The sequence below is a fragment of the Amphiprion ocellaris genome, chromosome 17 (assembly GCF_022539595.1).
Source record: "Amphiprion ocellaris isolate individual 3 ecotype Okinawa chromosome 17, ASM2253959v1, whole genome shotgun sequence".
Classification (NCBI taxonomy): Eukaryota; Metazoa; Chordata; class Actinopteri; family Pomacentridae; genus Amphiprion; species Amphiprion ocellaris.
This window is the reverse complement of record NC_072782.1, coordinates 489,593-515,871: the sequence shown is the minus strand read 5'-3', so window position 1 is coordinate 515,871 and position 26,279 is coordinate 489,593. Positions and strand designations below refer to the sequence as shown.

The 26,279-nt window shown below is 38.2% G+C and overlaps 2 protein-coding genes across 4 annotated transcripts in view; one reads left to right on the top strand and one right to left on the bottom strand.

The window, feature by feature from the left end:
- il11ra (interleukin 11 receptor, alpha) overlaps positions 1 to 10,368 on the bottom strand; it is a 61,563-nt gene extending 51,195 nt beyond the window's left edge. For both annotated transcript variants that reach the window (XM_023289855.3, XM_023289854.3), the window contains exon 1: positions 10,219 to 10,368. The gene's annotated coding sequence lies outside the window, so the exon portion shown is untranslated. The remainder of the gene's footprint in view (positions 1 to 10,218) is intronic.
- Positions 10,369 to 17,666: 7,298 nt separating this feature from the next.
- Positions 17,667 to 23,289, top strand: si:busm1-57f23.1 (uncharacterized protein LOC368621 homolog). 2 transcript variants are annotated; one of them, XM_023289858.3, is made up of 5 exons: positions 17,667 to 17,824; positions 18,515 to 18,605; positions 22,410 to 22,561; positions 22,688 to 22,789; positions 23,013 to 23,289. In XM_023289858.3, the coding sequence occupies exons 2-5, from the start codon at positions 18,518 to 18,520 to the stop codon at positions 23,106 to 23,108; spliced, it is 438 nt and encodes a 145-aa protein (XP_023145626.1). In that variant the 5' UTR covers positions 17,667 to 17,824; positions 18,515 to 18,517; the 3' UTR covers positions 23,109 to 23,289. The 2 variants fall into 2 exon arrangements, with proteins under 2 accessions (XP_023145626.1, XP_023145627.1); XM_023289859.3 differs by having other exon boundaries at positions 18,497 to 18,605.
- The last annotated feature ends 2,990 nt before the right edge of the window (positions 23,290 to 26,279 follow it).

The following is a 26,279-nucleotide window of genomic DNA, read 5'->3' as shown; positions in this document are numbered from 1 at the left end:
CCTCTCAGCAGCAGAAACACATGAAGACGATGTGGTCAAACTCTCTCTGCTGCATCACAAACTTTCATTTCACACTTTCAGGCTCTAAGACGTTGAGTGGTGACCAACCCCAGGTGATCTTCAGAACATCCACCGTTACAGAGAGTTAGAGGAAGGTTTTCAGTTGGTCTAAACCATCTTAGTTCCTCTCTTTCAGCATCTTTCTTTGAGTGTTTCCACAAAGCACAGTCAGATGGATCAAGGTTAGGATGAAGAACAAGCTCCAAAAGACTGCCAAAGTTTTCTCTTTTTGTCATGAGCAGGGCTGAAACTAACAATTACTTCATTGGTTGATTAATGTTTCTGTTTATTTTCAGACTAAAACTGAGCTGTTTACTACATGAAATGTCAGAAAACAGAGAAAAATGTCACATAGCATTTCCCAAAAGCCAAAATCACATTCTCAAATGTCATGTTTTGTCCACAACCCAAAGATATTCAGTTTAATGTCACAGAGGAGCAAAGAAACATGAAAATATTCAGACTTAAGAAGCTAGAATCAGAGAGTTAGACTCAAACTGATTAATCGGTTATCAAAAGAGTTGAGGAAAGAATGGATTCGAAATGCTGCCAGTGTGCGTTTAGTATTTTTATTTTGTTGTTTTGACTTTGGATTTACACCGCAATAAAAGCTATTAGTGCACCTGAAGTAAGAGTGGCTATAATTTTCTTAACAACCCAGACATGCTTTTTTAAATAAAAATGTGAAGAATATACTGTGATCACTATAAATCACTTCTTTAGAGACACTAACACATTTCAGACACTAAGGTCTGAAATGTGTAGAAAACTGGCCGTTATATTTACAGAAAACAGGTCCAAAGGTGTAGTTTTAACTGACCAGCAGCCCAAGAACCAAAATATTTACGGTTTCATCATATATGGAAGACAAGAGCATCACAATATCACATTCAATAAAGAGACTGGTTGGTTATTTTAATAGTTTCAGCTCAACAAATCAAACAACGGTTTCAGCTCGATTCCAGTAAAAACACAAGTGTCACAATGACTTTCATCTGGTGCAAATAAAATTCAAATAAATAAATAGTTACGGTATCTGAAGATTTAAGTATTCAAAGCACTTTCCCCTGACCAGTGTTGGTTAGTCCATGATGTAAAATAACTGAACACACAGAGTCGGTGGAGGATTCTGCTGGATGACTAAACACAAAGCAACACATTCATTATTAAACCAGGAAATGTCCTGTTTCAAACACAGCAGAGGATGTGACTGTGAACTTTAATGACAGCTGATAGCTCCATGTTTCCCCTCTGTATGGACATTAGAGTCTGCAAACTTTACCTTAATCTCCCAACGCTTCAGTGTCCTGAAGAGAACAGAGTAATCCACCTGTCTGAGCTTTAACCTACTGGAGAGGTTAGATCCAAGCCTGCCAAGTCACACTGAGGGGATTACTGACTGTTGTTTCTGCATTAACCCCCCTGTTGTCCTCATTTACAGGCACCAAAAAAAAAAATCCCAAAATGAAGCAAAAAAATTCCCCAGATTTCAGAAAATTTACAAAACCTTCAGGAAGAAGATTACAATAATTCATTGAAAGTTTCCCTTAAAAATATTATTTAAAAAAATCCCCCAAATTTGGCAAGAAAATTCTTGTAAATATTTTCAAAAAATGAATAAAAATATTCCGAACAAATCCTAAAAATATCTAAAGTGATTCCATATATATCAGTAAAACTTCTAATGTTTTCTTTAAGAATATTCACAAAAAAATCAACCAAAATCCAGCAAATTTTGCTCTTCACATTACTCTCTTTAGATTTTTGCTAATTTTTTGAAAAATATGTACAAGAATTTTCTTGCCAAACTTTTAAGGGAAACTTTTAAGGAATTATTGGAATTTTCTTCTTGAAGGTTATGCAAATTTTCAGAAATTTGGGGGATTTTTTTGTTGAATTTGTGGATTTTTTTCAGACAAGGAAACAATATTTTTTGGTGCCCGTAAATGAAGACATTAGAAGGGTTAAATAACCAGCCGGTGGATCTATGAGCTCAGCTGAAGAACCGCTTTGGTGATATTTCAGACGACATTGTTGAGACGGTAAATATGAACGCCTGCAGGCTGGGAGTGGATCCTGATAGCCAGAACTCTGCAGCATTCCTAAAGCTCAGCCTGTAAATCAACACTCAGTGTTCTCCACAGAAACCACCCCTGATCTGGAGGCAGAACTTTATACCAAATCAATCAATGCGTGTTTTTCCAGCACAGACCAACACTCTGCCACCTCTAATAATCTCCAGTTAACTCTGTTTTCTGAGTCAACACAGCGCTGGGCAGGATAGCTCAGTTTCTACACTTAACCTGAGAGATGTTGCTTTCACTGGCAGCTAGATGTCAGAAACGTCCAGCTGATTTCTCACACACTTGGTCATTACTTCAGAGATATGTCCATCTCAGCCAGACACACATGGAAACCTCCCACAGCATCAGCTCAGCAGGCTGGAGGGTTTATTACGGATAGAAAACAGTTTCCTGAGTGGAAGATGTGGACGTCCAGAGGCTCATTCAGTAGATAGGAAGGAAGTACATCCTTTAACATTTATCCTCCAATGAACCAGCCTCAATACTGAAACACAGAAGCCTCTAAACAGGAGCTACCATCATACAGAGCAGCGGTGTTAAACTCATCTTAGTCCAGGTTCCACATCCAGCCCAGTTTGATCTCCAGTAAAACCAGTAAAACCACAGCATAATAAACTATAAATAACCACAACTCCTAATGGTTCCTTTGGTTTAGTGCAAAATGTTCACATATAAGGAATTATCTTTTAACAAAACATCATGAACAACCTGACATTTATTAGGAAAAATAAATTTCAGTAACATTCAGCCTCAGTTTATCATTTATACATTACAACTTCCAGATCACAGAGTGTCGACAAAGGAACACAACATTTAGTCACCTGGAACTGAACCATAGAGGATTTTATTTTATGATCAAAACAACAAAAGTCTGACTGAAAAGAGACAAAAAAACAACAAAAACAAGACAAAATATTACAAAAATGAGACACAAAATGACAAAAAATGAGACAAACGGCACGAAACAAAACAAAAAAGAGACAAAAAATGAGACCAAAAAGTTACAAAGTGACAAAAAAATGAACAAACAAAACCGAGACGAAAAAATTACATAAATAACAGAAACGAGACAAAAAATGACAAAAGCAAGAAACAAGACGACAAAAAAGTATAGAAACAACACAAGCGAGACAAAAAGGAAACACAACACAACAAAAAGATGAGACAAACGACAAAAGTCTGACAAAAACAGACAAAAAACTACAAAAACAAGACAAAATGTGACCAAAATTAGACACAATGCCAAAACCAGACAAAAAAATTACATAAATGACACAAAGGAGACAATAAGTGACAAAAGCAAGAAATAAATACGGCAAAAAAGTAGAGAAACAGAAGCAAGACAAAAAAACACGACAAAAACAAGACAAAATATGACAAAAATGAGACATAAAAAGATAAAAAATGAGATAAACAACATGGAACAAAACAAAAAGAGACAAAAAGTTATAAAGCGACAAAAAAATGGACAAACGAGACAAAAAAGAACAAAAACAACACAAAATGTGACAAAAATGAGACACCAAATGACAAAAGAACAATGAACAATCTAGTATTTTACCTTCTGACCCAAACAACTTGTCATGGTCTAGAAATGATTTTAAATTTATAGTTTTACTAATTTACAATCTGCAGTTAATGTCTTCTCTGGAATTTTTATACTTTGAGGGCCGGATTGGACCCTCTGGAGGACCACTTTTGGCCCACGGGCCTCATGTTGGACACCCTTGCTGTAGAGGAAACCTAAAGCCCTGATGAGTTGCTTCCATAATCCCACAAACATACATTTTTAAACATTTCCCACACATTTATGCTAACAGATAGATCAGATTCTTCCATATTAACGTCTGCAAACCAGCAGCACTAATTATTATTCTGGTTATCCTTCTCTCACCACTAATACATGACCTATGTAATAATCTAATATAATGTCTAATGTCTTCCCTCATCCTGGCAGATCGTACCACAATCCAACAAACATCATCGCTCATAAACGGAAATGCCCTCTACAGATAAAGTCAACAGCTATGACTGTTTATGGAATCAGCTAAACAAGAAGCTAATGGCTACATGTGACCACAATGAACTAAAGATAACAGAGAACTCATCCTGAGAGAAACCGATCCATTAGAGGAGTGCAGCGTGAAACTTCATCCTCTGCAGCGTCTTCTCTTACTGCTGCTGTTATGGGATGTTAACGTTAAAGAATGTAAAACAAGGTTATCCAGAGACACAAATATCATTAATCTGAGGTTAAACTATAGAGGCAAGGACAACATTTCACTGTTTAGACGATAGAGAAGTAAAAGAGAAAGGACACTGTGACACAAAACCCTCATGTCGTCCTCCAGGTCAAAACTGACCTGTTTTAAAGTCTGAAAATGTGGGAAAAAATATATTTTCACAGTGAAACTTCTGATGTCCACATTTGTAACATTTTTGGGGAAATTTTTGAACATTTTTTGGTGGAAAAAAGAAATGGTAAACAAAATATTTCTTAAGAGCATTCACAAAAAAAATCTACCAAATTTTGCTGGATTTTGATTGATATTTATGTGAATTTTCTTAGAGAAAATATTAGAAGTTTTACTGATATATATGGAATCACTTTAGATATTTTTAGGATTATTTTGGAAGATTTTTATTCATTTTTTGAAAAATATTTACATGAATTCTCTTGCCAAATTGGAGGATTTTATATATATAAAACTTCTAAAGGAAACTTTTAAAGAATTATTGGAATTTTCTTCCTAAATGTTTTCCAAGAAATTTCAGGAATTTTTTTGCTGAATTTCTTTGGATTTTTTTCAGACAAGGAAACAATATTTTTTGGTGCCCGTAAATGAGGACAACAGGACGGTTAAACCATAATAATAATACGTTTAATTCAGCTGCTTTCTCTTCTCTAACCCAGTTCACGGCTCGATCACGCTCTGTAGGTTTCATTTTTAATATTACTGTGAAAGTTAAAAACTTACCCTTTAACGCTCTTCTGTTAAACTTCTATAACTTCTAGCATCTCCTGATGTTCCCTAACAGCTGGATATATAATTATATAATGGAACTAAACAGTGCTGAAACTCTGCCAAAGTCAAAAATAAGTCCTTCTATTTAAAACAGATGCTGCAGCAAACTTTACATTCTTGACATCAGGTCCCATTTATCAGAGTGAGTTTAGGTTTCTCTTTCATTATTCAGCCATCATCCAGCCGTCCCACAGAAAGATATTTATAGGAGAACAGGCCTCAGTTCTTCCTCACTGTCTACAAACACTGCAGCGCTGCTCTGCTATCATCACACTATCGCTGCCCTGGATGGTCAGAGGACCTCGTATCTCCAGACCACGAGGTCAAACCTACTGAAGAGGGCTGAACCTGTCCCTGGGAGCTGAGGGAACGGTGTCGAACGTAGACGATCATAAAGCAAAGAGAAAGAAATAAACCAGCTTCTCCAGTGCAGAATAGAGCAGATCTGCTGGTAGGTTTAAGAGGGGATAAACTGCATGAACAGCAGCACAGAGGAGCAGAAAAACCCCAATCCAGGCCCCTCAGAGCTGGAATAATATCAGCGCTGGAATAATATCAGCGCTGGCTCTGTATGGCCTCAGAGCTGCTTAAACCCTCATTTACGGACACCAAAAAATATTGTTCCCTTGTCTGAAAAAAATTCAGCAAAAAAATTCCCCAAATCTATGAAAATTTGGAAAACCTTCAGGAAGAAAATTTCAATAATTCCTTAAAAGTTTCACTTCAAAGTTTTACTTCAAAAATCCCCCAAATTCAGCAAGAAAATTCTTGTAAATATTTTCAAAAAATGAGCAAAAATCTTCCAAAAAATCCTAAGAATATCTAAAGTGATTCCATATATATCAGTGAAACTTCTAATATTTTCTTTAAGAACATTCAGAAGAAAATCAAGCAAAATCCAGCAAATTTTGGTAGATTTTTTTTGTGAATGCTCTTAAGAAATATTTTGTTTACCATTTCTTTTTTCCACCAAAAAATGTTCAAAAATTTCCCCAAAAATGTTACAAATGTGGACATCAGAAGTTTCACTGTGAAAATATGTCCACATTTTCTACATCTTTTGGGAAATTTTTGAACATTTTATGGTGGAAAAAAAGAAATGTTAAAAAAATATTTCTCAATATTTCTCTTTCTATCGAGTGAAATTTGCTGGATTTTTTGGGAAGATTTTTACCCATTTTTTGAAAAATATTTCAAAGAATTTCTTGCCTAATTTGGGGGATTTTTTTAAATAAACTTTTAAGGGAAACTTAATCTTCTTCTTGAAGGTTTTGCAAATTTTCAGATATTTGGGGAATTTTGTTGCTGAATTTTTGGATTTTTTTCTGACAAGGAAACACTATTTTTTGGTGGCTGTAAATGAAGACAACAGTAGGGTTAAAGCAGCTCTCTCTGTCTGTGTTCGGCCTCAGAGCTGGTTTAATATGAAGTTCTGTCTGTGTTCGGCCTCAGAGTTGGCAGCAGATGGGCTTCTTGGAGCAGCTTTCTCTCTAATTTAAAGTTGATTGCTGTGGGCCCTGTGAGAGGGACCAGTGAAATATGAGTGGAGAAGAGGCTTGGACAGCTTTAGTGTGCGTGCCATTATACAAGTACGCAGAGGACCGTCTGCATCCATACATGTATACGTGCACGCATGAGCTCCCTGTCAAGGTTTATGCGGAGTCAGTGTGCATGTGTGTGTGCGTGTGTGTGTGTGTGTGCGTGTGTGTGTGTGTGTGTGTGTGTGTGTGTGTGTGTGTGTGTGTGTGTGTGTGTGTGTGTGTGTGTGTGTGTGTGTGTGTGTGTGCATGTGTGTGTGTGTGCGTGTGTGTGTGTGTGTGTGCGCGTGTGTGTGTGTGTGTGCGTGTGTGTGTGTGCATGTGGTTTTTGGCCGGAGCTGCTGCAGAGATGGGACTGCCAGCGATCCGTCTGCAGGGAATCAGGAGAATAACAGTACCTTTCTCAATCCTGAACCAAGTGTTGGAGGTGATTTAACTGAATTCAGCTGCACAGAAAAACGAAGCAAAGCTGAAGAAAGTTAACCTAAACAGCAGATCCAACTTTAAAGGACAACTGAAGCAGCCATGCAGACGCTCTCAGCTCCCTGGAGTTCCCTTTCTTTTCTGGATATGCAGCCCCCAACGTCCAAAGAGCAAATTTGTTCACACTATTTTCTACAGACTTTTTTAGTCACCATGTTTGTAAGGCAAAAATAAAGCCAAGTTTTCCTTTAATAGAGACAGAAGCCTCTAATATGTGGGCTACCAGAGGTCAGCAGCGAGCTGCCCGGTGGCTCCCAGGTTTTCTTCCTCTGTGTTCGTTTAGTTTCTGGAGATGTTCAGACTGAGAGACATCGTCCTGATGGGATCACCCTGACTCTGAAATCCTCCAACAATAAACCCTGTTGTAGTCGACAGCCAGGTGTTTGGCTCCACAAAACAGCAATTAGCCCTTTTCTCTGTTCACAATTAGCTGGATGGATTTTAGAGCAAATAAATAAACAGCAATCAGAGAAACCACTGGCATCCTGGGACGTATTAACATCACAGGACTGAAGCAATGCTGCCTTCATGCTGCCACATGGGAGGACGTCAGAAAAACGGGCTTCTATCGGTCAACTGACAGCCAACAAATGAAGCTCTCCCAGCAGGACCTCAGCTTCCAGCTCTGATGCAACCAACAAGCCCAACTTTTATACCAGAGGAGTAGAAACAGAAAACTGTGATCCACAGCAAACAGACAACTTTATACAGCACACAGTAAACTGAAGCACTGAAAACACTCACAGACACACGATAGTTCCACAAACTTAACATAAAAATGCACATCTCCTCACATGTCCACCTCAACATGTTTCACATCTCATCATCATATATCTGACCTAGTTTAGAATAAACGTCACTGTAGCATTTTAGAGCCTGTTTTTAGTGCTCTGGTTGTGTTTTATTCACTGTGTACTTGGTCAATGTTGGATGTTTTCTCCTGTAAGTCTGGAAAAATCTGTTTATTTCAGTTCATTTTATGTTAATCTTTCTTGTTATTAGTATTAGCATACAGTTTACATCTTGTAATTCTGTTATCTTATTTTATTTTTCTTATTTATATTCTTATTTTTCCTAGATACTTCACACACTGAAATACTTCACACAAACACTTCTAGAAACTTGCATTTTGTACTTTGTATTCTTTGTTATTTATATTTTACTACTAACCTCTGTGTAACTGTGTTTATTCCACTAACCTTGTTTATTGTACTCTGGCAAATAATTCCCTCTGGGATGAATAAAGTAGATCTTATCATATCTTAAAATGTCAATAAAGTGTGATCTGATTTGACTTTGTCTCCTTAAACTTAGTTCTTATGCTATATGAGTAAATCCATTAACCCTCCTGTTGTCCTCATTTACAGGCACCAAAAATATTGTTTCCTTGTCTGAAAAAAATCCAAAAATTCAGCAAAAAAATTCCCCAAATTTCTGAAAATTTGCAAAACTTTCAGGAAGAAAATTCCAATAACTCCTTAAAAGTTTCCCTTAACAGTTTTTTTTTTTTTTTAAATCCCCCAAATTTGGCAAGAAAATTCTAGTAAATATTTTCAAAAAATGAATAAAAATCTTCAAAAAAATCCTAAAAATATCTAAAGTGATTCCATATATATCAGTAAAACTTCTAACATTTTCTTTAAGAACATTGACATAAAAATTAACCAAAATCCAGCGAAATTTGCTGGATTTTGGTTGATTTTTATGTCAATGTTCTTAAGAAACATTTTTAACATTTCTTTTTTTCCACCAAAAAATGTTCAAAGATTTCCCAAAATGTTGAAAATGTGGACATCAGAAGTTTCACTGTGAAAATATATATTTTCCCCACATTTTCAAACTTTAAAACTGGTCAATTTGACCCACAGGACGACAGGAGGGTTAAGAAAAAGGTTCTCATCCTTCATTCTATCACGACAGACCTTTCTGGAGGATAAACACCAGCTGACGTCACAGGATCTGGTTGAAAATCTGCCTCCAATGCCCCAGCACATTATTATTAAGTGATTAAACCTTCCTCCTAAATATTCTGACTTTCCACTGAACAGCTCCAGGGCAGCGATGAACCTTGACCCACATTTTCCTCCTAACGGGGAGAAATCTGAGGAAAGAGACCAACTAATTTAAAGCTGCTTATGTTTTCCTCCTACCTTCCCTCTCTACTCCTCAGACGCCCCCAGGCTTCATTTCTTTCTGCTCTGGTGTGTTTGCATTCCTGTTGAGCTCTATTTAAAGGCTGGATCAGTGCGCTGGCTGCAGGAATGCACATCTGTCTCTCCGTCTTCTGTCCGTCCATCCATCAGAGCTCACATTTACTATCAGCATAAATACACACCATGGATCTGTTTACCAGCAACAAGTGCTTCATTTAAACTTTGCCAAGTGACTTTCTGCAAAACAACTGAATGAAAGACTGTCGTTTTCTTGTTTTTCTGACATGTTGTGCTCTCTGTGTTAGCATACAAACATAAATATACATATAAACATAAATAAACACACAAACATGAATAAACTCCATCCCAGAGCTGCATCCTGCTATCAGACCAGATCAGCTGTTTGTTTTATTAAATCTAATATTTATAATGACATATTTTAAATGAAGCCTGATTACTTTTTCACTAAAACTAACAAAAAATAATGATTTTAGCCTAAAACACCTCAGCAACATGAGCTAATGTCACCTCACAAATATCAGATTATAATTAAAATAAGTAGATTTATTTATAGGAGTGTAATTAGGAAGCATATGGATGAAATAAAACGCTATAATAGATGTTTTTAGGGTGCTACACATGCTAAAAACAGGCCAGCCTGTGAGCCAGCAGCATGTGAACAACACTGGAGTATTTCCCTCTATGGTTCCCTCCATAGACCGTCTATGGTTCCCTCTGTTCCCTCCCGTCCCGTCCCGTCCGGTGCGCTGAGGCGGATAAACTTTCCGCTCCCCCCACAGACACACGCAGCTTCCCGGCCAACAAAATCCCGCCTTCCTACCGCATTAGAAACACTCAAAATCACCAAACTTACCTTGGAAACTCTCCCCGAGTCAAGCAGGCATTATTATGTTGTCTTCTTCCATGGCTGGGGCTCTAACGGGTTGTTCTTCGGCTCGCTGGGGAGGCTGGAGGGACTATAGCGGGGCAGCGGAGCGACAAAGTCGTAACGAGGCAGCGGAGGAGAGAGGCGGCCCAGACGGCTGGCGGCGGCCTCAGCATTGGAGGAGCGGGCTGTCAATCAGGCAGCGGAGTGGGCGGGGCCTGACTGTAAAGGGATTATGGAGGCGGGGCTAGTAGTAGCTCACAGGCTGTATAGACATAGTCTCATAACATAGAACTACTATCATAGACTGTATAGAGTCTGATAGCATAGAGCTGCTATCATAGAGCTGCTGTCATAGAGCTGCTATCATAGAGCTGCTGTCATAGACTGTATAGAGTCTGATAGCATAGAGCTGCTATCATAGAGCTGCTGTCATAGAGCTGCTATCATAGAGCTGCTATCATAGAGCTGCTGTCATAGAGCTACTATTGTAGAGCTGCTGTCATAGAGCTGCTGTCATAGAGCTACTATCAGAGCTGCTGTCATAGAGCTGCTATCATAGAGATGCTATAGAGCTGCTGTCGTAGAGCTGCTGTCCTAGAGCTGCTATCGTAGAGCTGCTGTCATAGAGCTGCTATCATAGACTGTATAGTCTGATAGCATAGAGCTGCTATCATAAACTGTATAGAGTCTATGATAGCAGCTCTATGCTATCATAGACTCTATACAGTCTATGATAGCAGCTCTATGCTATCAGACTGTATAGAGTCTGATCACATAGAGCTGCTATCATAGAGCTACTGTCAGAGCTGCTGTCATAGAGCTGCCATCATAGAGATGCTATAGAGCTGCTATTGTAGAGCTGCTGTCATAGAGCTGCTGTCGTAGAGCTGCTATCATAGACTGTATAGTCTGATAGCATAGAGCTGCTATCATAGACTGCATAGAGTCTATGATAGCATAGAGCTGCTATCATAGACTCTATACAGTCTGATCACATAGAGCTATCATAAACTGTAGAGTTTGATCACATAGAGCTGCTATCATAGAGCTGCTGTCAGAGCTGCTGTCATAGAGCTGCCATCATAGAGATGCTATAGAGTTGCTATCGTAGAGCTGCTGTCGTAGAGCTGCTGTCATAGAGCTGCTATCATAGACTGTATAGAGTCTGATAGCAGCTCATAGAGCACTGAGAGCTGGAGTCTGAGGAATGTGGAAACAAAAGACAAACAGGATTAGAATAGACTGTAAAAAATTTAATCTTTATTATACAGTCTATGCTCTGAAGTCTGAGGAATGAGGAAACAACAGACAAACAGGATTACAATAGTTATGATTTGCATCACTTAGCCTGTGATTAATTTCTTTATTTTTCTGGCATCAAACAGGGATTGCATTGTGTCTGAAAATGACAAAATATATGTAAAAGTGCCTATTGTAAGATTAAATTAATGAGCAAAAAACTAAACTCAGATATGCAAGCAGCCCTGGGTTTACTTTAAAATATGACTTAAATGAATGAATTGATAATTTGTTTAAGTTATTGACGTTGATTTAATTTGGACTACTTCACTCTTTTTAAGCGAACTCAAATTAGTATTAAGATCACAATTATTATTATTATCTCAGTTTAAATGATTTACTTTAATAACTAATTAACTGTGGGTTTTTTGTAATTATTGTCATTGATTTAATTTGGCGTACTTTCCTTGAATTTTTATTTACAAGATGAATTTTTTTTTGTTTTCTCTCCCAGAGTTAAAGTGAGGGAGATAAAATTCTGAGCCAAGATAACTGAACTGAGATCAAATTATTATTTCAGCTTAAATGTTGTAAACTAATGATTTATTTATTTTATTATCTATTTAAAACATTGGATTAATGATAAATTTATTTAAATATTTGTAACATTTAAATGTATTTAATATTATTAATACAATAATAATAAATATTTTTGTTTGTTGTTACTGATCTAATTAGGCCCATTTGTCTCAACCTTTTTTGTCTGAGCTGAAGTTAAGAAGAGAAAATTATACACCAAGAGATTCATCATCTCACTTGAAATGTTTAAAATTATTTATTAATTACTTGGTTTAAAATATTTATATTGGTTTAATTTGACCTACTTTACAAGATTAATTGTTTTGCCGATGTTTAAGTGAAGAAGAGACCATTCTGTGTCAAGATGAATGGACTGAGTTTTTAAAATTATTTTTTAAATAAATAAGGGAAGACATACGTGAAATAATCCATCACTATTTCATACACACTGCAGCTTATACAGATCATAACAAAGGAGCTCTACAGTGAATAATCTAGAGAACTCCACTGACTAAAACCCTTAATCCCTTCCCATGTGGGTGGAAGTAAAACAAGCTTTTCCAGGTTTTCTAGGTTGAACAGGTAAAAATCTGACCCAGATACAACCTGGACTGCCATATTTCTGTATTTATTTGTCATACCTGCGCTGTGACCGATACATAAACCCCTTACATCCATTAACGAGCCCAGTGCTCTGAGCTTTAGCTCGTTACCCCAAGCAGTGACCTTCCAGCCTCCCTCATGAATGCAGATGGAAAAACACATCTGTCAAAGTGATGTGGTTCATTAGAACACCACTGCTCAATACAGCATCACAGTTATCACATGGCAGACATCATCTGTTGTTCATAGAAACTAAAAAAAAATCACAATACAGCATCACAGTTATCACATGGCAGACATCTCTCTGGTGTAGTGATAATAGAAACTTAAAAAAAAAAAACTAGTCTGCAAAAAGGTAGGGTTTATTCCTGACGCATTACATCAGATTTCATCATGCTGATAAAATATTTTAATCATGCTTTATTGTGCATCTTTTATGCACATTGCACTTTTCATTCTATGGTTCAGTACCACCAGGGTTTACTTATTAAAAGTTGAATGTAATGCAATAATGATACTAATAATGAACATATGAACACCACATTTAACACTAAAAATGCTTCTTTTTCATATCAGAACCACAGAAACAGAAAAAGCATGTTCTGTTTTGATCTGCTTTGTTCTGTTTTGTTATGTTTTGTTCCATTTTGTTCAGTTTTGATCTCTTTTGATCTGCTTTGTTGTTTTGTTCCGTTCTGTTACATTTTGTTTTGTTCCATTTTGTTCTGTTTTGTTCCATTTTGTTCTGTTTTGATCTGTTTTGATCTATTTTGTTCTGTTTTGTTCTGTTTCCTCCTAAGGCATCTTTGACCTTCTTACAGTAGAACATACTGACCGTTACAGTAGAACATACCGACCGTTACAGTAGAACATACCGACCGTTACAGTAGAACATACCGACCGTTACAGTAGAACATACCGACCGTTACAGTAGAACATACCGACCGTTACAGTAGAACATACTGACCCTGACCGTTACAGTAGAACATACTGACCGTTACAGTAGAACATACTGACCGTTACAGTAGAACATACTGACCCTGACCGTTACAGTAGAACATACTGACCGTTACAGTAGAACATACTGACTGTTACAGTAGAACATACTGACCGTTACAGTAGAACATACCGACCGTTACAGTAGAACATACCGACCGTTACAGTAGAACATACTGACCCTGATCGTTACAGTAGAACATACTGACCGTTACAGTAGAACATACTGACCCTGACCGTTACAGTAGAACATACTGACCCTGACCGTTACAGTAGACCATACTGACCGTTACAGTAGAACATACTGACCGTTACAGTAGAACATACTGACCGTTACAGTAGAACATACTGACCCTGACCGTTACAGTAGAACATACCGACCGTTACAGTAGAACATACTGACCCTGACCGTTACAGTAGAACATACTGACCGTTACAGTAGAACATACTGACCCTGACCGTTACAGTAGACCATACTGACCGTTACAGTAGAACATACCGACCGTTACAGTAGAACATACCGACCGTTACAGTAGAACATACCGACCGTTACAGTAGAACATACTGACCGTTACCGTTACAGTAGAACGTCTCATTAGGAGGTCAGTGATCATCATCCAGGCCTATGAAGACCCACTGAGTCTGGCTGCTCATCTCCTCTCTAATTTGTGCAGGTTTCTTCATATCCGTGAAGCAGATTTGCCCGTAGAGTTGACCTATTTGCCTCGTGTTGTTGGTGGAAGCATCAGTCTGTTGTTTTTCTGCTGGTTTGAGACGTGTTCATTAAAGTCTTTTGTAATCTTAGAAGCAGCAGTTTGTCAGGCGGGACAGCACCTGCTTCTTCTTTTCTGATGGTCCATCTGCATGACTCGTGTTTTTCAGCCGTCGTTTGGTTTTCTGTTTATGAGTCTGTCCATCTGCTTTCCTACTCTTTGTGAGGAAACCTACCTGCCATTCCCCATCTGGATAGTCTTTTTTTTGTTCGCTGTCTGTGTTTGCCTCCTCTGAGAGCTGTCTGGTCTTTTATAGGTCACTGAAACATCTCTGTTTCTGCTGTCTTACGTCTGACTTCCACATCTTTTATCTTTAAACCCATTTATTATGACACGTCTGTTTTTACATGTCAGGATTCTAGGCTTCAAATTAGAAATTAAAGTTCTGCTTCTATTATATACACTGCTAAAAAAAGGAACCCTTAATCATCACAGAGTAACAGGAATTCAACTGAACTTCTGTCCAGTTAAGAAGCAGTGCATATTGTATATTTATAAATGTCCTTTCTGTTTAACAGGCATTACTTTCAGTAATGCTGTGATGATGGCTGGTTATTGAAATTTTACAATAAATGTAGATTTATATTATCATACTGTATGATAGTCCTGTTTTTTAGGTTGACTAAAGCTTAAAAAGAGAAATCTAGATAATGCAACTGCTTGATCTACCTTCTTATGTGTCTTAAGTTACATACAGTCTATCTTTGAGGTTTCACTGTTTTATGGGAGGACACCAACAGATGCAGTGATTATTGAGGAAAAATCTGTTTCTACACATTTTCTGAGACGTTTGGTTCCTTCATCAGGACGCTGTGATCTCAGATTTAAGTGATCACTCACAGTTCGAACTTTACAATGACTTTTCCGACATTAAAAACCTTGTCATTGTGTTCATGGCTTTGAATTCCAGTCATTTGGTGCTTTAACCACCTGTTGCATGAAGTCCTGTGGTGCTGCTTCCCTCTGCTGGACGTGTTGACAGATTACAGATGAAGGGGTTTTTAACTGTATGCATTGAATATGTGCCTTTACATGTATGTCCAAAAGCTCATTTATCTCTCAGACGACATCACGTCAGTTTATTTGCAGTTATCAGATTTGTTCTGTAACTTCCAGTAATTGTTCAGCAAACAGATGTCGACCACATCAGCCTCACCCAGACCTGCTCAGGACGAGGAGCAAAACAAACAACCAAAAACATCAACGGGGATTAAAATAGAGCAGATTTAACACATCTTCTAAAAGTTTACGGTTGAGCCCAGAGCTGTTTGAGTTTAAGGTGTGCCATTAACTGCTCCAGTATTCATGAGACGTGTGGAAAACCGCTCATAAAGCAAACCGGTTATTAAAGCTGCAGCCTGGTTCCACCACCAGGGTCATCGGGAGGAGAAGTACTTTAATCAGATCTGATTAGATTTTACAACTGGGGTTCTTTAAAAGGTGTAACAGGATTCTGAAATCAGATTGGATCAGATAGACTGGATCTGGATCAAACCTTCAGGATGTGTTTTTCAGATGTTTCTAGAAGAACTCAGATAAATATGATCCAAAGCATCAGGATGGTCCTGATCCCAGCAGAACCAAGATTCAGAGGGATTTTAAAGAGCAAAATGATAAATAAAAAGAAACTATGAATTTGACAAAAATAAATCTAATGGAATGTCATAGAAATACATGTTTTTGTATCTTTCAATGAAAGAAAATACAGGGGGAAAATTGAAATGTTAAATGACAAATGACAGTTCTGTTTTGTGATGCTCCTCTGTTTGAATGTTTGCTGATTTTATATGTAACTATGTAAAGTGTCTCTGATTACTTTGAAAATAAAATTTATTATTTTTATTATTATTATTATTATTATTATTATTATTATTATTATTATTATTATTATTATTGACTGTAGTGAAAAAGCAGATAAAGAAGACATTAAGCCTTAGTCAAACTAAAAAAACAAAAACAAAACAGCTATCAGTATCAAACAAAAATAATGTATCTTATTTTTTTATTAATTATCAGAGACTTTAGTGTGAATCAGAGCTTAGAAAGCTGCTCATTACTAAAATGTAGAAAACTCTCTGAACATTCTGTGTTTTATTAACTGCTGGACATTTAGTCTTCCTATGATTATAAACACATATTTAAATTATGCACAGTGTATTTGTGAATAATACATATTGTATTGTTTGTTGATATTTATTTGTTGTAGATCAGATGACAGGTCTGGCTGCTGAAAAGAAACTGAAAATATGGGATGTCTGCATTGTTTACTGTGATCCATGCTGGTTATTCTACCTGGTGTTGTTTATGGAGCTACTTCCCCACATTATGAAATGTAACCTGGATTTAGTTGTCCTGAAAACTCCAATCCAATCCCAATAGACATATAACAGACTGTGGAATAAAAACATCTTTCTAATCCAGATTAAACCACTGCACCCTGATGATTTGTGCCAATTCATCCTCTCTGTCACTAGAGTGGACATTTTAACCTGCAGGTGGCGCTAGAGGAGAAGTCAGAGGACATCTGAGGATCTTTTTTATCTTTAACAGAAAATCCATCTAATAGTAGTAGCTGGTGATATTTCATTGTGAATCAAAGTGATGCTAACTTAGCCATAATGTTAACATGATTAGAGAAGTACTGTGTTTCTATGAGTACTTCAGTTCAATTATTAAATGCTCTTAAATTTTACACTAGAATGGGGAAAACAGCATATCTGGGAACACTATGCAGAAAAAATAGATTATTAACAATCAGTATGTCTTAAAGCTGACAGAGAGGGCATGTTAAAGTGATGAACTAGAACTAGGGAACCCCGTTTACTCACATTAGTGTTTCTATCCTCTGCTATCAGCTGATCACATGATAACTCATGTTGCGGACATGAAGCTGATGTGGTTCATCTGGGTTCTTTCACCGTGACTCACTGGCAGCCGACACATCTGACAACTTGATTCAGATCCCCACAGAAAGAAGAGAAAAGAAAAGAACAGTGGCTTGTTCACTGGTGTAAAACCAAACTAGATGGATGTCCTGACACAAACAGACAACACACCCGCATGACACATGAATGCAAACACACAAAGAGCCCAGCAACACCAATAAACGCTCACAATAGCACGCCCATCCACTCCCACCCACCCACTGTCACAAACCCTCCCACTCCCACTCCCACTCTCACCCTCCCACCTCCCCACTTTCACACCAAGCCGCTGATGGCTGTTAGATGCTTGCATGGCGTCACTGCAGGCAGCAGGGTGTGGCCTTCACCAGCCTGTTAAACATAGCAGAGTTTAAATGTTGAACAGTCACACCACCTCTGCCCTGCTCCGCTCCTCACTCGGGGTTTCCTTCAGTTTCAGTCCAGCATCCAGCAGGGGAAGGCCTACAGAATTAGAAGGTAAATATCTTCCTTCTTTGCTGCTTTACTTTCTGACTCTATTGTATGTTTCATTTTCCCAATAATCTCTTTAACCCTTGTGTCGTCCTGCGGGTCAAATTGACCTGTTTTAAACTTTGAAAATGTGGGAAAAAAAATATTTTCACAGTGAAACTTCTGATGTCCACATTTTCAACGTTTTTGGGAAATCTTTGAACATTTTTTGGTGGAAAAAAAAGAAATTTTAAAAATGTTTCTTAAGAACATTCACATAAAAAATCAACCAAAATCCAGCGAAATTCGCTGGATTTTGGTTGATTTTTTATGTGAATGTTCTTAAAGAAAATACTAGAACTTTTACTGATATATATATGTAATCACTTTAGATATTTCTAGGATTTTTTTTTTTTAGAAGATTTTTACTCATTTTTTGAAAATATTTACAAGAATTTTCTTGCCAGAATTCTGGGATGTTTTTTTTAATTAAAACTTTTAAGGGAAACTTTAAGGAATTATTGGAATTTTCTTCCTGAAGGTTTTGCAAATTTTCAGAGATTTGGGGAATTTTTTTGCTGATTTTTTTTCAGACAAGGAAACAATATTTTTGGTGCCCGTAAATGAGGACAACAGGAGGGTTATTCTGCTATTGTTTTGGATCTGGACACACCAGTTTAAAGTGAGAGATCTTTACAGTTTGCTGCTGGTCGACAGGAGATGTCTGTGCCGCTGCCAGTGCTGCTGTGTCTGCTGGTCATCCAGATATGTTTGGGAGATCAGCCTGTGGAGGAAGTCATCACAACCAGTAAGCAGAGATAAGAAATAGCAGTGTTGCATATATGGAATATATGGAATAGTTTCTGAGTTTTATTGAGGAAAAGCATTTGCAGCTCTGGTGACTTAAAATGAATAAATATGTTTGTCTAGATCCAGACAGTTGTGTAGTCAAATAAAAGAAGTAACTGTTAAATTTCAGACAAAAATGTAAAATAACAACCCAAAAATAGATGGCAGCTCAAAGGAATGATGAGGAAATCAGCTTTTCCCCATCAGATGGTTTAATCCTATCTGAACACACAGACAACAACAGGAACAGAGGAAAAATAATACTGAAAAACATCATGGCTCATTAAATTAGTATTAAAATCAGAATAGTTCGGGTGTTAACAGTGTCAGATTACATTTAGAAAACTTCAGATTATCCTAAACACTGAAAAAAACTGTATAATAACTACATTTATTAGCTGGAACAGAGTGTCTGTCTGATGCCACGGCAGAATGAGTGTGTTTCTGGACTTGGTGTGTTTTTTTGGTGTGCAGATGGTGACTGCATGGTGACGTCTGCTTGGGAACAGTGAGTCAGAATGTCTGGATTAGTCTCAGGTCCAGTAAAGTCATCATTTTTCCAGTGCAGTTTCATTTGGCTTGGTTTTAGTTTGGGTTGTGAGTATTTAGGAATAAAAAATAATCCATCAGGATCATTTAGTAACAGAATTCAGTCTGTAATTACCGTTATGTAAACATGGGGAGAGTTTAGTCAGAGGCCTTCTCTCTGACATGGAACACAGTAGAGTCAGAATCTTACATAAGATCCTTCTAAAGGATAATTCCACATCCAGTATTTCTGGAGGAAAAGCGTTGCTGCTTTGACTTCTGTGTGTGTTTCCATGGTGACCTCTGGTGCACTGCTGGGTGGTATTTGTTGCATTTCAGAGTATTGTTGAGGTTTGATATGTTTGCTTGATGTGTTTTTAATTTCTTTGCATAATCGGTGTGGATGGAACACTTATAGTGGCAACTGGATGCCAACACAAACAGGATTTTCAGCTCATGCAGTTCCTCCGGCATTTAAGGTCCACGTGAATCTGAAATAAATTAGATGCACCTGATACGTTCTAGAGAGAGATCACAACAAGCCTCATGTAAAGTATTTAGAAGCTGTGATGTTCATCGTGCCTGACAGAGCTCTGCTTTTTAGGATGCTAACATCTTTAGCTATTACGCACCCGTCTAGGGGGAAGGTGTGTAGCAAAATGTTTTAACAAAACCCGAATATTTTCCCAGTCCCCAAAAAAACAACGATTAACAGGTTCTAAGCTAAATACAAAAGGTTTATATACATTTTTTTTTTTTAACAAATAAAAGGCCACTATATGGGCTATTCATTCAAACAACAAACTAAAAATTTGGATACAAACTAAAGAGGCGTCAAACAAAAAAACCTATCCAACAAAGCTACAACTACTACAAAAAGAAACCTAAGTCTAACAAACAAAAACCACGCTATCTTAATCTAACAAGAAAACACAGGTATCAAGCACAATAGGTTGGAGTCTGGGAAAAAATAAGGGTGCTGCTGTCAGAGAGGCTTCCCTCCACTGCCGGCCGCCGACATTTTAAAATGGGGAGCAGCCAATCAGCAACTGGGTCCACCTGGCCACCAATTACTGCTCCTGCACAACACAAAGATCTACACACCAAGACAGAACACCCACTCCCAGGCAACAAAACAGAATCAAACTGCAAACACAGCACTACAAAATACGGCCACAGCCGTAACATTAGCTCTAAATTCAATGGCAGTCCTTTCAGTAGCTGTTGAGACGTTCCCCTGAAATCACAGCCTTCAACAACCAAGTCCATCAGGTTCATCCTCTGAGGACCGTGGATGTTTCTACACAATTACACTGCAGTAGTTGTTGAGATATCTCAGTCTGAACCAAAGTATTTACTGGACTGACAATAGACTGAATATAAAAGATGGACAAAGGAACTGTGTTGGTTCTCATTTGTGGACTACAGTTCTCAAGGTCTCATGTTTGGCTTTTGATCTGAGTCATCTGGTCTTTTGACATCTGATGTGAATGGTGGATCTAACTAATGATGCTACTTCTTAATGACTCTGCTTTATCATTTATTTGACTCTAAATGGCTCCATAAGGTAGTAAATGAAAACCTTCCTACATTAACAAGATCCTTAAATGTGCATCTGAAATCATGTTAGGATCCAACCTCTAGGGTCAGCTGGATGTAACCAAATCACCAGATGTTATCAGTTCAGGTAAAGGAATTTATTGCTCAGTAGCTAATTTAACATAAAAGTGGTCAAACAAAGAAAACAAGACAAGTGGGTGTTACCAAATCAAAGAATAAAATAAGCCAAATGAAGGCTAACGGGGTATCTAACCTAGCTAACACACAAACACAACAACTAAACTCCCTAGGCAACTTAAACACAACAGCAACACCCACCACCAGTAACAGAAACTCATACAAACAGTGAACAGACCGAACTAAACTAAACTGGTGCCACTAAACACATTTGATACACAGTATGCAAAGACTCAAGTTGTGAATAGTTTCTCACGAAGTTAGTGGACTGCTAACAGGAGCTACAGCTTCCACTAAGACTGGAAGCTCCTCATCGAATCATCAGCCGCCAACAGAAGCTCTAAATGTCTGTCGTCACCCCTCAGTGGCTACAGAACCGATGGACCACACCAGAATACGAGGCACAACTGGGCACCAGCAAGAACTGGTCACATCAAACCAGCTGCCTAGACTGAGTTTGGTTGCAGATAAACTCATGTGTGGTGATTGCTGGGAAGTTTTCGAGGAGGAGTCATGGTGGTGGACCAATCCGAGGTGTGGAGGACCAGGGCTAGGAGGAGGTCTGGAGCTCCAGGATAATCACTCCTCATGAGTGCCAGGTGGGATCTGGAGCTCGTCTTCATCCAACTGGAATCAATCACCTCCCCACGAGACTTGGAGGCTGTACGAAGTCCACTTCCAAACACACGGCCACCAGAGGGTGTAACAGACCATAAACACACTAGGAAAGTGTTTACTGAAGGAACAAGCTCATTTTCTCACATACTTCTTCAAATTGGACTTCTATTTACACCCAGAGGTGTCACTACCTGTTGGCTTTTAGGAAGAATGCAGGTTTAAGGTCCATCCATGAAGTCTACATCCATCTACATCTACATCCACCAGTCTATGGAGACCATTCTACAGTTGGATCTATCATCTGAGGGTGTTGAATGTTTGCACACAATCCCATCAGAATCCATCAAATAGTTCCTGAAATATTGCAGTTTGAACCAAAGATGTGAATGGACCAACCGGTAGTTCCTCCTAGACACATTACCTAGTACTAAACACTAACACTGCATAAACACACACAAAAAATACAAAATAATACAAAACCAGCAGCATTTTTGATGGGCTGGGCCACCCAGGGTACAAGAGGTGGATCTTCTATTTATGGGAACCCTGATGATCAGTGGTTGGTTTGACAGCTCAGTCCAGCGTTTGGTGGTCTTTGAATGATGTTCTGGACTGAAACAGGAGAGCTAGTGGTTTCAACAGCACAATTACACAGTTCATTCATGTAAATCAGTGTGTGTGTGTGTGTGTGTGTGTGTGTGTGTGTGTGTGTGTGTGTGTGTGTGTGTGTGTGTGTGTGTGTGTGTGTGTGTGTGTGTGCACCATGCTGTGTCTGTAATCACGCAGAGAACATACAGCTAATTATTTACGTCCTGCCAGTGGAAAATCGTCATGCAGTTATTAAAGTTTGTGTGTCTGCTTGTGTTTGATTTCCTCTTAGAAAATGTTCCTCTTCTGGGTGGCTGGTCTGAGAGGAGTCCAGAGTCAGCTGACGTCCAGGCAGCAGCCAAACACGCCGTCAACATCTTTAACAAGGACTCCAGGAGCAAGAAGACCTTCAAGCTGGTCTCCGTCACCAGCGCTCACAGCCAGGTTAGATAGACTTAGACTCAGGTTAGACTTAGACTCAGGCTAGATCCAAGACCCTCATGTTAACAACCCATCCCAGTATTCTATCTGTTCTGCCTAACAGCTCCCTCCTGTCTGCTCATTCTGTAGGCCACCAACATGATCAACTTCAAGATTGATGCAGTCCTGGGAAAAACCAAGTGTCTCAAGTCTGAAAACCACGACCTGGAGAGCTGCAGTCTGGCAAAAAGGGTAAATCTGTTCTCTGTGTATCTATACTGGAACATTAGATCCAGCTCAGCAAAATGTTCAGTTTAATCAGGACTAGTTCAGTCACTTCCATCCATGCTTTCCTGTTTTTAATAATACTCTGACAGCTAGGATTCCTCAGAAGATGCTATAAAAGTCCAGCTATCTTCTGAGGCATCCAGGATTGTTTCTCCTCCTGATATTTCTGTTCTTTTGTCTTCCACAGCATGTCCGGTGCCACTTCGTTGTGTCATTCAACCCCCGGAACAGCAAACATGAGCTGATGAAAAGCAAGTGCAGGAAACATGCAGAGAAGGCCTAACTTTCTCATCGACTTGGCTTGATTTTTTAGAGCTTTGAATGCCTTCTTTACTGTTTTCTTTTTCCACATTTTTTACTGTTTTAAATTGATTTAAATTGGTGGATGTGATGGATGTGTGGTTTGGTATAAAAACGAACAAATCAAACAATAAAATGAACTTCTGATGGTTTGTGTAACCATAGATGCATTGTGGTGTATGGCTTGGAGTTGTGTTTTATATCTCGGTGTTTTATTATTTTTGAAGATTTGAAGTATTTGTACATCATTTCTGAGTGCTAAAACCTGATATAATTCAATTAAAATGGAAAAACAAGTGGATGAAATGAAATGTGGGTAAATGCAAGCAAGAAATGAAAGGTTTGTGTGTTTTATATTAATATTTATATAACTGGTGGGATTTCTATGCAGATGAATCACCCAGATGACACATATTGTCTCCTGGAGTCTTGATTGGGTGGATTTGTCTTCATCATCTTTCAATGTCTGAAAAGAATTAAAATAAATCAATCATAATAAGGAATGAAGACTCATGAAGGTATTTCTGCACAACTCTGTCCTCGAATGTCTCTTTCTTCCATTCAGTCAATCTTAAACATACTTTTTATAGAAACACAGTGGATGATATCTTCAGTGTTTTCTCTACTCACTGCATTCATATAACCTGTTGATTCTGAGGATATCGGTATCTGACATGTCTTCTCTCTGTCCGATCGGTACAGAGGGATCTGGAATGGGAGTGATGGTTTCTGCTCCAAACTCTGATGAAAAGGCAGTCCTGGAGAAAGAAAACAAGGAATTCATTAAAGAAATTCCTGTCAACAAACACTACTCAGGATGCTGGAGCTCAGGAAGATGCTGGTCAGGATGAAATCCTGCTTTTAAATGGCAGAAAAGGGAGGAAACCTTCGACTGAAATACAAAGAGCCCTTAAGGCCAGGTTAAGCTGCAGGAGGCGACTCCCTAAACCTGAAAAGTTTACAAATTTAAGACAAAAAAAGCTCCAAATGTGAGCATGTATTGGTTTGTATATGTAGATATAAATAGGTTTATGTGATCTATGAATCAGAAAGCACCAGTAGTCACTATAACTGTACAGACCAGCAGCTTCTCTTTATTCAGGCTATTTGAATAACATGTTAGCAACACAAAATCTACAAAAACTCAAATCTAAACAGTTCATAATCACCGGGTTACACCCAAAGGTGTCACATGTCTGTTTCTCCTGTCATAGAAGTCTGCATCCATTCTTCAGTTCCTTCAGTTTGAAAAACAATAGAGAAGAAGTTTCTTAGCATTCAGAATTACAGACAGAAGTTCATTTCATTGCAGTGATTATATAAAAACTGTACATCTTAACAAGTTAATTTATCTCATTCCACTAAGAAGAGAATCAGATCTGCTTCTATCACACCAATAACCTCCATGTCTTTTTCAGTAGGAGTTAGATTTTATTTTCTCCTGAGATGAGAACATCCAGCGTCTCCTCCACCCTGAGCTACAGTCTTTCCATTTATTCAAAGCCAACATGGAAACTCTCTCCTCCAGTGGAACCAACCAGAGGCCATATATGCTCATTCATCATCATTCATCATGTTGGAGGAAAGTTGGACTCACTGCTGGGTAATATGAGGCTGGTTTAAACGCCGGCCACTAACTGCTCTCCCTGCAGCATTATCTGAGGATGACAGACTTTTCCTGTTGTTCACAAACAATAACCCACGTAAAGACAGAGAGCTGAAACTAAAATAAGATAAACTTTATTGATCCCACAGTGAGGAAAGTTCAGCAGCTCCAAAGGAGAAACAAACTGGAGACTGGATGTTGTTTTATTGACTATTAGCAGCTCTATGGAGGCTGTTTTTAATGACAGCACATTCCAGTATTACGTTCGAACACAGAGGCTTCAGAGTCCTCTACAGACGTGTTTAACTGGATGTAAATGTGTTTTTAGTCCTCTACAGATGTGTTTAACTGGATGTAAATGTGTTTCTTTTATATTTGGCTCCAGACAAACCTCCTCCAGCTGCTGAGGTAACGTGGTTTGTGGTAACGTTAGGTTTGTGGAGGCTCCAGAAGGTTTAGGATCACAGCGATGGGCTGAGGAATGAGCACATTGGAGCTGCTGTTGGATTACCTCAGTCAGTATTACTGGTTTTATTTCTTTCATGACAAACAGAGGGTTGGATTCTGGATTTCCTCTTCTAGCTCCGGGAAGTAGCCTCAGGTGAGCGCTTCATGAAGTAAAGTATAAGATATGTATATATGTATTTTTAACACTGTAGGCCATGGGTTTACTGTAGTTCTCCAATTCTACTCATAATACTTTAATGTTTTACAGTTGATCGTGGTTTAAAAACCTTCAGTAGAAAGATTTCCTGCAGCAGAAGCCTTTAGAGACACTTAATGCCCAGATGGAAACAGACTAATTCATGGAGTTTTTAACTTCTTTTGCATAAAAAATATTGAAAACCATAATTTTTGACATGAGAACAGTTTAGAATATCTTGAATAGATAAAAGAAGCAGAAACACACCTTTAGCAGTAAAAAAAAACAAAAAAACAAAAAACATAAACCTTCCTGTATAACAGAACCACAAATGATCTGACTTAAAGTAGTTTAGTCAGGGTTAATCTACTCACTTTGGGTGAACTAGTTGATATGATTTTATTTAATGGCTGCATTATGAATAATTGTTCATATGTTTCTCCAACATTCAGCCTGAAATACATCTATCCAGCAAAGCAAGACTGCATATAAATAAATACAGAAACAGTCTTTGTACTGTTTGCACTGTATTTGTATTTTATATTGTATTTTTACAATATATTTCTACATGTTTTTGTCTTTTTTGCACACTGAGACACATGTAAAGACATTAACATTAAGTTTGCTTTGACTTTGAAATGAGCAGCTAATCTGTAAGTGAGGTTTCTGTAGTAGAGGGTTAGAGTTCTAGGGTTCTAGGGTTCTAGGGTTAGGGTTAGTGTTAGTAGGGTAAGGATCAGGGTTAGGAGGGTTTGTGTGGGGATGTACAGCTGGTCAGTGAAGGAAAACAAAACCAAACAAGGCAGCAGGAAGGCAGAGAACCAGAACACAGGCCTGGGTGACATAATCACAGCTGATTACAGCAGAAAGATGACGTTAAATAAAAGAATAATGAGGGAATGAGG

Excerpts from the sequence above, each read along its gene's own strand:
- si:busm1-57f23.1 (XM_023289858.3), top strand. The coding sequence starts at position 18,518 with ATGTCTGTGCCGCTGCCAGTGCTGCTGTGTCTGCTGGTCATCCAGATA. Across the intron at positions 18,606-22,409 it reads GGAGGAAGTCATCACAACCA|AAAATGTTCCTCTTCTGGGT; the intron begins GTAAGCAGAGAT and ends ATTTCCTCTTAG. Across the intron at positions 22,562-22,687 it reads TCACCAGCGCTCACAGCCAG|GCCACCAACATGATCAACTT; the intron begins GTTAGATAGACT and ends CTCATTCTGTAG.